Here is a 13022-nt window from a genome sequence, read left to right on the forward strand (position 1 = left end):
ATTCTTTGGGAAAGAAAAGGTCTGAAAAACGGGCCTGTAAAAATATGCTTCCCTCCAAAATGCAGTTAAATCATTATGTGATGTGCTATGCAAGCAGCATGAAGTTCACAGCTCCACAGGGAAGGGTGAAGTCCAGGGAGATCCATCTGACTGGTCAGAGGGCACCGCGAGGGTGCAGAGATGGCAGCATGGTGAGAGAAGCAGGGTGCTCAGAGCACTCAGTGTCCCCATGTCCCAGGGACCTGGCCAGTCCCATCTCTGATTGAAGCCATGTGCCGTCTCCATACTTGGGTAAGAGAGAAGGGGACAAAGAAAAGTGAGAGTTCGTTTTCAGAAAAGGCTCTGAATTGGAAAGGGATAAACCCAAGGGGGCAAAAGCTAACATCACTAATTGCCATCTATAAATTTGCTTTAAAAAATGTCATTTAAGGGAATTCTGCTGATGAAGACAAATAGGAATGTGTGCTCAGCTCATTTTATCTTGGTCCACACATGCTCTGTCTCCTGGATTTGCAAGTATTTCCTGTGATCCTGGAGGAATCGGTGGTCTTTTAAATAGTCTTCTATTGTTTAATGTGTCTAGTGGCTAGTTCGGCTTCCCATTCCACAGACATATCTCAGTGCAAAGCACTCGGGGTGAACAGCGACTGCTCCTATCTTAGTGCTGTGTAATCCCTAGCATCTCCCTCTAAGGACCCTGCTAGAGCTGCAAGCCCACCCTCTGCTTCCAAGTTGCCTCTGTAAGTCACTGAGCTCATGGCTCCATCAGTCTGAGTGATGAAATAGGCATTTTTAATATTTGCTAAACAGGACTGTGGAGAAGGTGAGTCTCAGCAGGGCTCCCAAGCGGTAAGTGCATCTTGTTGTCTCAGGTTAATCATGTACCTCATTTGCCGATTATTGACTTGTTCTCACAAAGGATTTTACTTGGCTTGACATATCAGTAGCAATCAGTGATGAACTGTCAAGCAAACTTGCTTGCCGCCTTAACCACCCAAGACCCTGACTTCACAACAACCTCTGAAATTTCCTTTGATGCCTAGCACTGTAGCCAGGTCAGATTATTATTACTGCTTCAACTCTGATTGGTTTCCTTTCTAGAACTAGGGCTGAGCAAATCTGACACAGTTTGTACGATTTCAAATACCTGGCAAGATGCACTAGGCTTCCTCACACACCATCGCTGTAAGAATTTGAATCAGTCAGTTGAGAATGGCTTGTATTGACTTTGTTTTGTTTTTGTCTAGGTCTTAAAAATTGCAATGCAGGGTGTCAAAATGCTGCATTTAAAAGACAATATAATAGCCACCTTTCAAATGGACAAATATTAAACAATGATAAACTCAGTTTATGTGAGTGTTCAGGCAAATAAAATGGGCAACAACACAGTACTGCTGGGAGGTAGGAGTGTAAGGAGTGTAACTGGTGCAGACTTGCAGAAGGACAGTATGGTAATTCATGGTAGGTCCTCAAGGGTTTACTTTCAGGAAAGAATTAAGGGTGTACACAAATGCTAGGCACAAGGACAGGTGTCCCAACATTTTGTTGTAAGTGAGTAGGGTTTTTCGTTGATTTATCTAGTGTTTCATGTCTTAGGGTGAACATAAGATTATATTTCAGGGCACCTAGGTGGCTCAGTCGGTTAAGCATCTACCTTTGGCTTAGATCATGATCCCAGGGCTCCTGGGATGGAGCCCCACATGGGGCTCCCTTCTCAGCAGGGAGTCTGCTTCTCCCTCTCCCTCTGCCAGGCACTCCCCCTGCTTGTGCTCTTTGTCTCTGTCTGTCTGTCTGTCTGTCTCTCTCTCTCTCTCTCTCTCTCTCTCTGTGTCAAATAAATAAAATGTTCAAAAAAAAAAAAAAGATTGTATTTCCTGCTCCACTGGAGTTAGGATAGGACTTCTTCGGTTTGTAAGACAAGGGCTTAAGAGATATGTGTCACTTCCAAGTAGAAGTATTCAGGGATTGGTCCATGGTTCACCACCTTCTCCCTCCTTTGCTACAGGGAACTAGTATTTTCCTGGTAGTGGAAGTTCTATAGGTCTGTGTCCTTGAGTGATCCTGACATTGCACCAAGTCTTCTTTAATCCATGTGAACATGTGATGTGGGGTTTCCCAACTCCAGGAACACTGACAATCTGGGAGGGATAATTCTCTGTTGTGTAGGCTGTCCTGTGTGTGTTTAGCAGCATCCCTAGGCTTGACCCATTAGCTGCTAGTAGCAACTCTATTCCAGTGTGACAACCAAAAATATCCCCAGACATTGCCAAATGCATCTGGGTTGGGGGCAAAACTCACCCCTGGCAAACAAAAAATAGCTTCTGTTATTTTAAGCCATTTAGATTCTTAGTGGTTTTTTTCCTCCTGCAACTGATAGATTTTATTATAGCAGAAACATATGTAAACATTTACCAAAAGGAGACTGCTTCAAATTATGGGTGTTTCTGCTTCATTTTGTTTCTGTTTTGAAATTTTTTTCTACAATGAAAATATAGCTTGTTCTTTCCTAAGAAGGAAAAAAACACTAAAAAATTAATTTTACTTAAAAAAAAACCACAATTACATCATTGCTCATCTATATGCAGTATTTGCTAGGGCCGCATGGAGTTTCTTAGTACCACAAGACAATTATATATGATATCTTTACATTGTACTTTAGTTTACAAAGAGTTTTCTCATTCTACCTTTGTTGTGGTGGTGTAATTACAACAGCATTGTGAGCCAGGTAACACAGGTAGACAGATAGAAACTAAAAGAGGTGAAGGGCTAGGTCTAAGGTCTCCTGGTTAATATGTAGCAGGGCCTCCAATCTGAGTTCTCCAATTCCAGGACTTCCCCCCCCTACGCCACGTTGCCTCTCTATTATTGTAAAGAGCCACATTCAAAAAATCAACTGGGACTCACTCTGATTCTTGAGAAATTAAAGCGGGTAAGAAAGGATTCTCCTCTGTATTTAATATCCTTGGACAAGAATACTAAACCTCGTAGGCTCTTGGTCAAAGTATGATACTCAATAAAATTTAAGCATAGCTATTTCATGCAACACAGCCAATAGAATTTCATAGTCATCCCCCCTCCCTGTCCCTTTCTCTTTCTCTCTCTCCAGCTCAAATGAGTCACCTTGGCTAGACTGCCAATCCCCATAGAACTTATGTTCCTTGATAGGATCTGCCAATAGAAATGAGAAATTCTATAAAGGTTTGAGATGTGAGTTAGTCACCTATCCCTGCAAGGAGCTAAGCGCCATCTCCTCAAGGAAATGTAGCTCATCAAATGGACATGAATGCATGTAATGACAGTGAGTGAATGTGAGAATGTGCAGGGAGTCAGTTTTTTCTTTTTTTCTTTTTTTTAAGAAGCACCCCTATATTGTACCTGTCTTGTGCATTTCTAAGCATCTGCACTGTGCCTCGCTTACTTGACCCTCTAACACACGCTAAACTCCCAAATTGGCAGCTGGACTGAAACCCTCACGGTACAGCAGCCCATGCCTATTCATTTCCCTTCCCTTGAACTGTGATGAGGCTGTCCCTGGAGGGGAGCTATTTTGAGAGGACGACCGCTAGAACAATCACTAGCCTGGCAGGAGATGGACAGTGTGGTGTAGCCACAAAAGAAGAAAAGACATTGTCATTGAGGGTTTGAGTCCTGAATGTCAGAACAGCAGGGAAACTGGGTAGAGTATGTTTCTGCCTGCTGTCCACTATCACTCAGTTACAGAGAGTTACCTACTTGACTTGCCATGATCATTTGCTTTTCCATGATACTAGTTGTTCAGAGCATGCAAGGGAAGGGGGATAACAGTGCTTCAGAACAGTGTCAGGGAAGAAGCATTTTTCTCCAGCTCCTTGCATCCAACCAGCTGAGGGGAAAGTTATTCTCAGCTATGCCCAGAGGCATGTTCGTATCTGCTCGAATAAGGCCAATAAGCAGTTTTTACTACTGCAAGTCCTTCATTGTACTGTAGTAGAATCAGTGGAGCCTGAAGGTCAAGGACGCCACCTCACAATCTGCATAACTTCCCAGAGCAGCACCCTGCTGCCTGGCCAGAAGTTACAGAAATGCCACAGGGACTCCTCTCGGCTGACTTTCTTTCTCTTGATGTGAATCTCTTTGACGAGCAGATGCAATTTTTGCATCAGGAGTTCTGCTTGGTCAGGGGCTATGTTAACTTGTCTCTGAATAATCAGTGCCTAAACCAATAAATATTTTTCTGGATGGATGGATGGAGATTTATTGATTGCTACTTTGCATATTGGTCCCTATAACATGGCCAGTGATTGGTAAAACATAACAAAACAAAATAAACAGAAAACAAACCAAAAAACTCCCACAGCCCTCCCCTAGTCCTTTATATTGATTCTTGGATACTTTCAGGTTGCAAAGATGGGATTGCAAGTAAGTTTCATTTTGAGAGCTGGTCTGTTGGTAGTGGCTGCCTTGAGGGTTTTGCAGGAGGTATTTGATTGCTGAGCTCACTGAGGAGAAAGTGCAGCCATCAATTAGCAATGTCTGCCATGAGCAGAAGACAAAGAAATGGTGGCCTCACTCCTTTGCATTTGCCAATGGGTTTAGAGCTTTTAATTCTTTCAATTCAATTTTCTAGATGAATACCTTTCCAGCACATTTTAAAGTCATCTTTGACTAGATATAATGGGTAGTTAAGGAAGTTTTTCTTTCACTGGGGTATTTTCCTAATGTACTTCTTTATGTACTTGCTGGATTTGAAAGCAAATGAGGCAGGAAAGCTCTACTTGGTTTTTCTCAGGATACGCAATTCTTTTTGGAAAAGAAAACCACGCCAGGTGGGTGTTAATTTATCCCCAGTGGTGTGTATATAATAAAATCTCTATCAGGTCAATTTAAAGAATGGATGAGAGGAAAAACAATGAAATCCAACCTAATCCAATCTCTTCATTCCTAACACTGGGGATAATCTCACTGTCATAGTGCCAAGGATGTCCCAAGGAACTCAGAAGAGGGAGGAATAGAAATTACGGTGAAATGGCTGAATTTTGGTTAATGTTACACAACTCTTTTTAGATACACTGGGATGTCTTCTACTGGTATTTTAACAAATTAACCCAATAACTAGAATATTTGAAATTAAAATGCCCAAGGATTAACCTCCAGGGCTAGCAAAACTGACTTCACCAGGTAGGAATGTTCTGTCTCTCTCTCTCTCTCTCTCTCTTTTTGAGATACCATTCATATGACACAAATTATGCCATTTTACAATTCAGTAGTTTTTTCATATATTTCCAATGTTGTACAATTGTCACCACTATCTAATTTCCGAGCACTTATATCACCCCTAAAAGAAACCCCATATCTACCAGTAGTCATTCCCAATTTCTTCTTCCCCAACCCTGACAATCAGTCATCTCCTTTCTGTCTCTCTGGGTTTGCCTATTCTGGACAGTAAATGGAATCATACAGTATGTGGCCTTTTGTATCTGGCTTCTTTCGCTTAGTACCATACTTTCAAGATTCAACCACGTTGTAGCATACAACAACACCTGATTCCTTTTTATATTTGAATGATACTTCACTGCACAGGTCCCATTTTGTTTATTCATTCATCGGTTCGTGAACATTTGGGTTGTTTCCACCTTTTGGCTCTTATGAATAATGTTGCTCTGAACATTCACGTATATGTTTTTATGAGAAATAACACTTTTAGTTCTCTGTGTGTATATACCTAGAAGAAGTGGAATTGCTGGGTCACACAGTGATTCTGTTTGACTTTCTAAAAAATTGTCAAACTCTTTTCCACAGTAGCTGCACTATTTTACATTCTCACCAGTAATATATCAATGTTCCAATTTCCCCACATCTCTGTCAACACTTGTTATTGCCCAGCTTTCAATGATAGCCATCCCAGTGGGTAGGGAGTGGTGATTTCTTTAAAGTCATAGTTATATGGAGCATAGTCATACCTGGGCATGAGATGGTGGAAGTCCCCTTCTTATGTAAACACCAAAGAGAGCATCTTTCCCAAGGGAGATGTTGAACTTTAAGAACTGGGGTTGACTGATGTGAATCTGTGATCTCCAAAACACGCCTGGGGGGACTTCTTGGGTTACCCGTCGACCAACTTCTGCTTCACCACTGTCTATGCTGCTGTTTTTCAATGACCAGGGCACTGGAAAACAGGAAGTGACATTAAGTCAGTGACATTTGTACACAGTTGTTGATTCTACGTTTCTGTTTAATTGTATGCCAGGAGTTAAAAAAAAAAGAAGATTAGACTCATGGCAAGTTCATCTTTAAGTACAAACTCATAATCTAAGGCATGTGAAATACTGGCACTATGCTTTCTAAACTTCTGTGATTGCTTGTTACTGATCAAATACAGTAAGAGCTGGAGTCTAGCAAGTACATGTAAAGCTTCCAACAACCTCGAATATGGCTGGGGTGTAAAATGATCGGCAAGGGAGAGGGGAGTGATATTAATTTGGCACCAAATTTAATTCCTGTAGCCTTTAATTATTCTTTCCAGCCAGAAACAAGTCCAATATACTGACATTTTCATAAATTAAAAAAAAGGAAGCAACAGTGAACAAAAATTGGCCCAAAGTAAATAACAACAGAAAATAAGGACTTGATCTCAGACTGACCTAATATTGGGGGTGACTCCTTCCTTGAGTTAGCAGGAGAGGTCTAAGCATCATGTGGAAATCACATTTCTCTCATGAAGACATCAATGCGCTTAAAATTACTTATATAGAAAATATTAGTTGCCCACATTCAGCTTCCTTCAGAACTTTAATAAGAGGAGTTGCAGAAATACCTATTTTAAAAGGGGATTTCTTAATAACACTGAAGTAGCTAGTACCTTCTACACTCCTGAGGGTGGTTTTATTTGCAAACACAGAATTAAGGAAGAGCTAGGAATTACTAGTAGTTGCCCAAAGAAAGCAAATTAATCTCTGGGAGCCTCGTTTTCCTGACCCTTAAATGGAAATAAGACCTAGGTAGAGCCTAACTTTATAATGGTCATTTGTGATTTGTTCAAATGGAACTTCTGAAAGAATTTCTGGGAGTCTCTTCACTTTTTGATTGATCACTTTGATGGCCTGTGGATTGGAAAAGTTCATTAGTTTGATGGGCAAAGAATGGGAATTAAGCTCCCTTCTGCATTCTGTAACAGATGGGCTTTTCTGAAAATATTTATCTATATTTGGCTGCAATTCAGTGCAAAAGGTTTGGACGGTCAGGAGAGGTCTTGGGATTGCTGAAGGCTGGCGCGAAGGGTTAGTGAAGCTGTCTGACTTAGTGGACCTGGTGTGTTACTATCTAGCCCCTGCATCAAGACAAGACTCATAAATGACCTTGGTGCCGCTTTCTCCATCTGTAAAATGGAGAGGTGAAATTTTTTAGATCTCTGAAGGTTTTCCATATCTAAATTATAAAAGAAAACCACAAAATGACTTGAGGGTATGGAGTTATTTTTTTCTCCGTGTTTTTTTTTTTTTTTAAATGAGAGAAGGAATGATTCATTTTTATTTAGCTCAATCGCAGATCAAATGAAAAGTCAACAAGGGCTTAAAACAAAGCAGGAGAAACAATGATTTGGACTTTAAAAAAGAAACTCTTGATCTCTACAATAATAAGACCAGAAGTTTGGAAGTTCTTACCACATAATATCATTAAGAAGGAAAGAAACTACTAGTAAGTCCCAGTGGGTCAGACCTTTATATGGGACTTCATGGTTTATTTCTCAAATGTATTATGTGGATAATGCACATGGAATACTTCCCTGTAGGGGAGGAATACTACACAGTATGGAAGAGCAGAGATTCTGGGCAGAGACTGCCCTGGTTCAAATCCTGGCTTTGGCACTTGCTCTCTGTGTCTTAGTTCCCACATCTATATAGTTGGGGCGCTATTATTTACTTCACAGGGTTGTTATAAGGATTTAATAAGTTAATCCAGGCAAAGACCTTAATACAATTGTAGGCACAACAAAAATCCTAAGTAAAAATTAGCTATCATCGTTATTATTATTATTATCTGTAAGGCTCTCAGCCTAAACAGTGTTGTTTATTTTGCTGAAATAATGATATGTCCAGGGGGAAACACTTGTTATTATCCATTAATCAGAAGCTCTAATTATTATAATTTGGAAACTAATTTGTATTTAAAAATGCTGCTGTTGGCAGACTTTCTCTTCCCCCCACCTTAAGAACTTTTGGGGGGAAAGGAATATAATATAAAGGGCCCAGTAAGGAAAGAGTGTAATAAAAAAGACCCTTGGGGAAGAATAGTTTAGGATCCAAAGGTAACTCCAGCAATCATAGTGTGGCAACAGGTTAAAGAAATTCATTTAAAATAAAAAAGAATTTTAAAGAAATTATTCATCTTTAAACTTAATAAGATGGGCTTTCCTTCATGTCTGTTGGGCTTTCAGGGGTTGCTGGGTTAATGACAGGATATGAAAAAGCAGCAGGAAATCAGCACCCACGAGCCCGCTAATCTACTGTTGAAACCTAAACGGATTTTGATAATGTCAAGCCAAATGAGGATGCAAGAGATTCACAAGGGAGCCAGCTGCCAGAGAGTGGTTGCTCTGGAGAGATTCAGACAAGGAGCCTCAGGGGTTTGGTTTGTACAGTAGTGGGATCCCTGTTCTTTTACTAGACCCAACTTCAGGACACTGCCTTTAGTAAATGAGTTGCTATTACCAGTGAGTACAGGCTGCCTTTTCAGTATTCACACTTCCTAGGGTTTCATATGCTCCTTTTTCACGTTCCATCCACTAAAGGAGGTAGTACCTGTGGGTGATGAGTACAGGTTTTGCAGCCAGACAGGGCTGGGTTTAAGTTCTGTCTCTGGTTCTTCTTTGCTGTGTGACCTCTAGCAATTTGCTTAGCCTCTCTGGGCCTCCTTTTTTTTTTTTATATAAAACAGAAATGATAATAGTAACTGTCTCATAGGGGGGAGCAACAAATGGAACTACACAAAACAGGGCTTGTACAGGGCCTAGCACATAATAATAGCAAAATAAATGCTGGTTAGTTCCATTTAATTAAATTTAAAAAATGAAAAACTATAAGGAAAAGCACCTGGCTTTCTTTTTAGAGGAAATAATTTTCTGAAAGAAAAAAAAACATTTTATAGATATGTGATGTATGTATGTATACATGCATATGTGTATATATATATGTTTATGTATTTATGTACCCATCATTCTAGAGAGAGTGTTGAACTTTTCTGAAATACACTTAACTATGGGAACAAGTGTAAAATTGGTAGTCAGGATCTGTTCCCATTACTGATTTTTGGTGGGACTTTCCAGAAGCTGGTACAGCCATTTTATCAATTAGCTTACTTTATCGATACACCTGCCAAGTAGCCCCAAAATTAAGGTTCAGGTCAGTTGCACCTTCACAATGATGTGCTCTTTTTCTTTTCACCCCACCTTCACTCCTACCACCAGACAAAGAGGCTCCTTTCCTTCTCTCATTGTTCACACCATCTACACTTAAGTGTCCTGTAGGGTCCGACACCTGTTGTTTGGTCCTATGATTGATTTTGCTTGCCTTCCTAAGTCTCTTGTACTAGACACTGTACTCCCTGAGGTCAGGCAAAACTGAAAATGCATCTTTGGGTTCTCTGTGTTTTGTACCTGGCAAACTGTGAGTGATTTATAAATGCTTCTTCAACTGAATCAAGCTTTACCTGCCTATCTCATGGGGTGTTTTAACATAAACCTTGTGACTACTAGGTAAAATGGGAGCCTTGAGGAAGATTTACTTTGAAAAGTTGCATGTAATGGGCTTTTTTTTTTTTTTCCTAAATGAAATCGAAAGCTCAAAAGCTTTATGGGGAAATTTACTATTTAAAGAAAACTTCCTTGTGGATCATTTTCAAAAATCATGCGTCAACTCTTAATTTATCTTTTGTGTAAAATCTTATAAATAAATGAGCATACCAGGAGAGCTGGAATATAGTGGAAAGGTCCTTAGACTAACCAGGAGAGCTGGAATATAGTGGAAAGGTCCTTAGACTAACAACCAAAAGCCACGGGTCCTAATAGTGGTACTTAACAACCGTGGACCTTTTGTGGAAAGGAATAGGGGTGTAAATGAACTCTGGTTGAACTCTCTTCTTTGCTACTAAGCAGCTGGCTAGTTTGAGGCCAATCTAGCCCCCACATCTCAGGGTCCTTATCTACACGAGAGCGGTTTGAACCCACAGACATCTTAAGGGGAATTCTATTGGAGTCTACTGTGTTCTATAAAGTCGGGGGGTTGGGGTACATGCTACAAAGGGTGTAAGGGTGTGTGTGTGTGTGTGTGTGTGTGTGTGTGTGTGTTGTCCGTGGGAGGGAAGAGGGACTAATAGAAAGTGAAGGAGATTTCACTTTTGATAAATTCATTTAATGTAAGTTACCATTACTGTTAAAAGCTAGTTACTACTTTCAAATGAAATTCTCCAGAAATGCAACTGAATTATGCTTTTACAGAGTGAAATTTTCACTACTACTCACAAATCACAAATACTTACTTTTATATATAAAATCTTCATTTTGAAATAATTTCAGATTTACAGAAAAATTAAAAAACATAGTACAAGGAAGTCCTGCATATAATTCACCCAGGTTCCATAAATTTAATACACATTTGTTCTATTATTCTATTTTTTTCTGAAATATTGAGAATAAGTTACCTCCCAATATTTCTATGCATTTTTCCTAAAAACAAGATTAACTTTTTTTCAGAACTACCATACAGTTCTCAAAAACAGAAAATTAACATTGATACAATGCTATTTGTAATTTATAGATCTGATTCAGATTTGCCAACTGTTACACTGACATTCTTTATGGCCAAGGGAAAAAAGCTTTTTCTATATACTTACAAAACCTCTTTCAAATGGGTGTGCAGAACTTCTGTAATTTTAAAAACAACCAGAAAGAAAAAAAAGTGATGTAGCGACTGCCTCAAGAGAGATAAAAAGGAAAGGTGGCTTTTGTAAACTGTTGGGGCCAATGTGGGGAACTTTCTCAGGAGAGCAAGTCTCTGGGCTGGTGCCCAGGGGTGAAGATCTGTGCTGCTCTCAAAGGTCAAAGAGGACAGCAGCCTGAGCCAGGCTCCCAGTCCCACAAAGAAGGATCTGAACCTGAGCTCCCCTTGGCCCTGCTAACCATTCTAAGACCACAAACATGGGCTAATTCTTAACAGGGTGTCATTGAGAGACAGGCAACAAGGCAGCAAAGTAATTAAAGTTTCCATCTTCATCACCCTCCCTGAGCAGGTATACCCTTATTGAGAAGATTTGAAACCTCAGGAGGCATGTTGCACAGTGGAACTATCCACCCTGGCTTTGGATCCCAGCTTTGACAACTCCTAGCTGTGTGCCTTTGGGCTAACCACTTCCCCTCTCCGGGTTTGTCCACTCATCTATATAACAGTGTTGTTTGAGGATTAACCAGGATAACATATGCAGCACCCAATTTGTGGTACTTCTGCATCTTTCTACCCACATGTTGTGCTACCTAAACACAGCTGTAATTATTTATTGCAGATTTGGAGTATACATTTGTGATGGTCTAATTAAAATACAGGCTGCCTATATAGGCACAGTGAACTAGTGTAGGCAAAATGAACTAAGAAAGGGCCAAGGGGTGGGGTAGGACTCAGTGAAACAGGAAGTCCCTTTCCAGAGTAGCAGAAATCGGTACTCAGTGAGTGATTGATAGGTCTACAGACAAGGAAAGGACCTGTCACATGAATGAAGCTGCTAAGGACTGGAAAAACAAAGTCACAAGTTCATGTGCTCCAAATTGCAGGTGTTGATGTAGACTCTAGCTGCTTCTCAGGTGGACAACTCTGTGGAGCCCGCATAGCAAAAAGCTGCCAGATTTTCTTTAATAATAACTAATGAATATCTCAAGCAATGTGGTGTAGGTCATTTATTCATACTTCACTTCATGCAACAAATATCTGTCAAGCATCTACTATAGCACTAGGTAATTTCCGGTCAAATTAAAAGTGGGAATGTATGTCATACTCCCATTATCCCTTATCCAGACAGCAGGGCAAGGTGCCATGGACCCGGTGTGGACTTGAATTGATGGCATCAGGAGAAGATTTAAATAGCCATTCCACAATCATTCACTAAAAGTCTGGCCACCATCCCTAGGTTCTGGGTAGTGACTGAGCTCTGTGTCCTGGCCAGCAGAACCAAGTCCCGCCTGCATCTCCCTGAACTTCAGCTTCCTTGTCAAACTTTGCTCTCTGCCTTATGAGGTCCAGGATGAAAAGTAGAGATGGTGATCATTTTGCCCTAAGAAGCAGATGCTTCATGATGGTTCTGGCTGGTTCATCTCCAGCTTAAAGATGAGATTTCTGGGATTTTTGAGGCAACACTCTAGTGATCAATATTATAGGATAGTCCACCTCTATAACTCCACGGAAGATTGCTCATGTAAATGTGAAGCTATTGCCTATTTCAGAAACATGTACCTAAAATTCCAACCAGTTAAATAAGACTGATGTCAAGCAAAACGACAGCCTTCCATAGCCACATTAGGAGCTAATCATTTCAGAAAATGTTGCCATAATTCATTTTTGGAAACAGCAAGACTATTCCCCAAACAAGTGATATCGGGAACAGACTCATAGTCAAACCAGGGAAATGAAGCCACATATTAATACTTCTTAAACTTAACTGAACTCCAGAGGCACCTCAGCATAAATCTGCCTTGCAGATTATTCTGCCTCACATAGTTTTATCTATTGCAAATAAAGTTGAATTCAGAATATTGCTTCAGTCATTACACCTCGTTTCCATTTATTTGGGAATCAGGACAACCATCTGAGGGTTCTGTTTAACCAAGAGATAGGCAAAAAAGATTCTCCTAAGGACATTAGATTCACTGCCTTACACTAGAGCTCATCTGAGTCATCGGCAGCCCATCAGCCTTCACCCTACTGCTGGCTGGCTATTCTTCAGGAATAGATTTCTATCCTGAGCATTCACTGCTCCCATGATGTATTCACAACATCACACAG

General features: G+C 40.3%; 1 protein-coding gene across 50 annotated transcripts in view; it reads right to left on the reverse strand.

Annotated features, from left to right (window-relative positions):
- TENM2 (teneurin transmembrane protein 2) overlaps nt 1-13022 on the reverse strand; it is a 3534961-nt gene that overhangs the window by 199660 nt on the left and 3322279 nt on the right. For all 50 annotated transcript variants that reach the window (XM_072756643.1, XM_072756655.1, XM_072756648.1 and 47 more), the window contains one exon: nt 5940-6145. In XM_072756643.1, coding sequence (XP_072612744.1) covers nt 5940-6145 — 206 coding nt within the window. The remainder of the gene's footprint in view (nt 1-5939; nt 6146-13022) is intronic.

Source organism: Vulpes vulpes, chromosome 4 (assembly GCF_048418805.1).
Source record: "Vulpes vulpes isolate BD-2025 chromosome 4, VulVul3, whole genome shotgun sequence".
NCBI classification, from domain to species: domain Eukaryota; kingdom Metazoa; phylum Chordata; class Mammalia; order Carnivora; family Canidae; genus Vulpes; species Vulpes vulpes.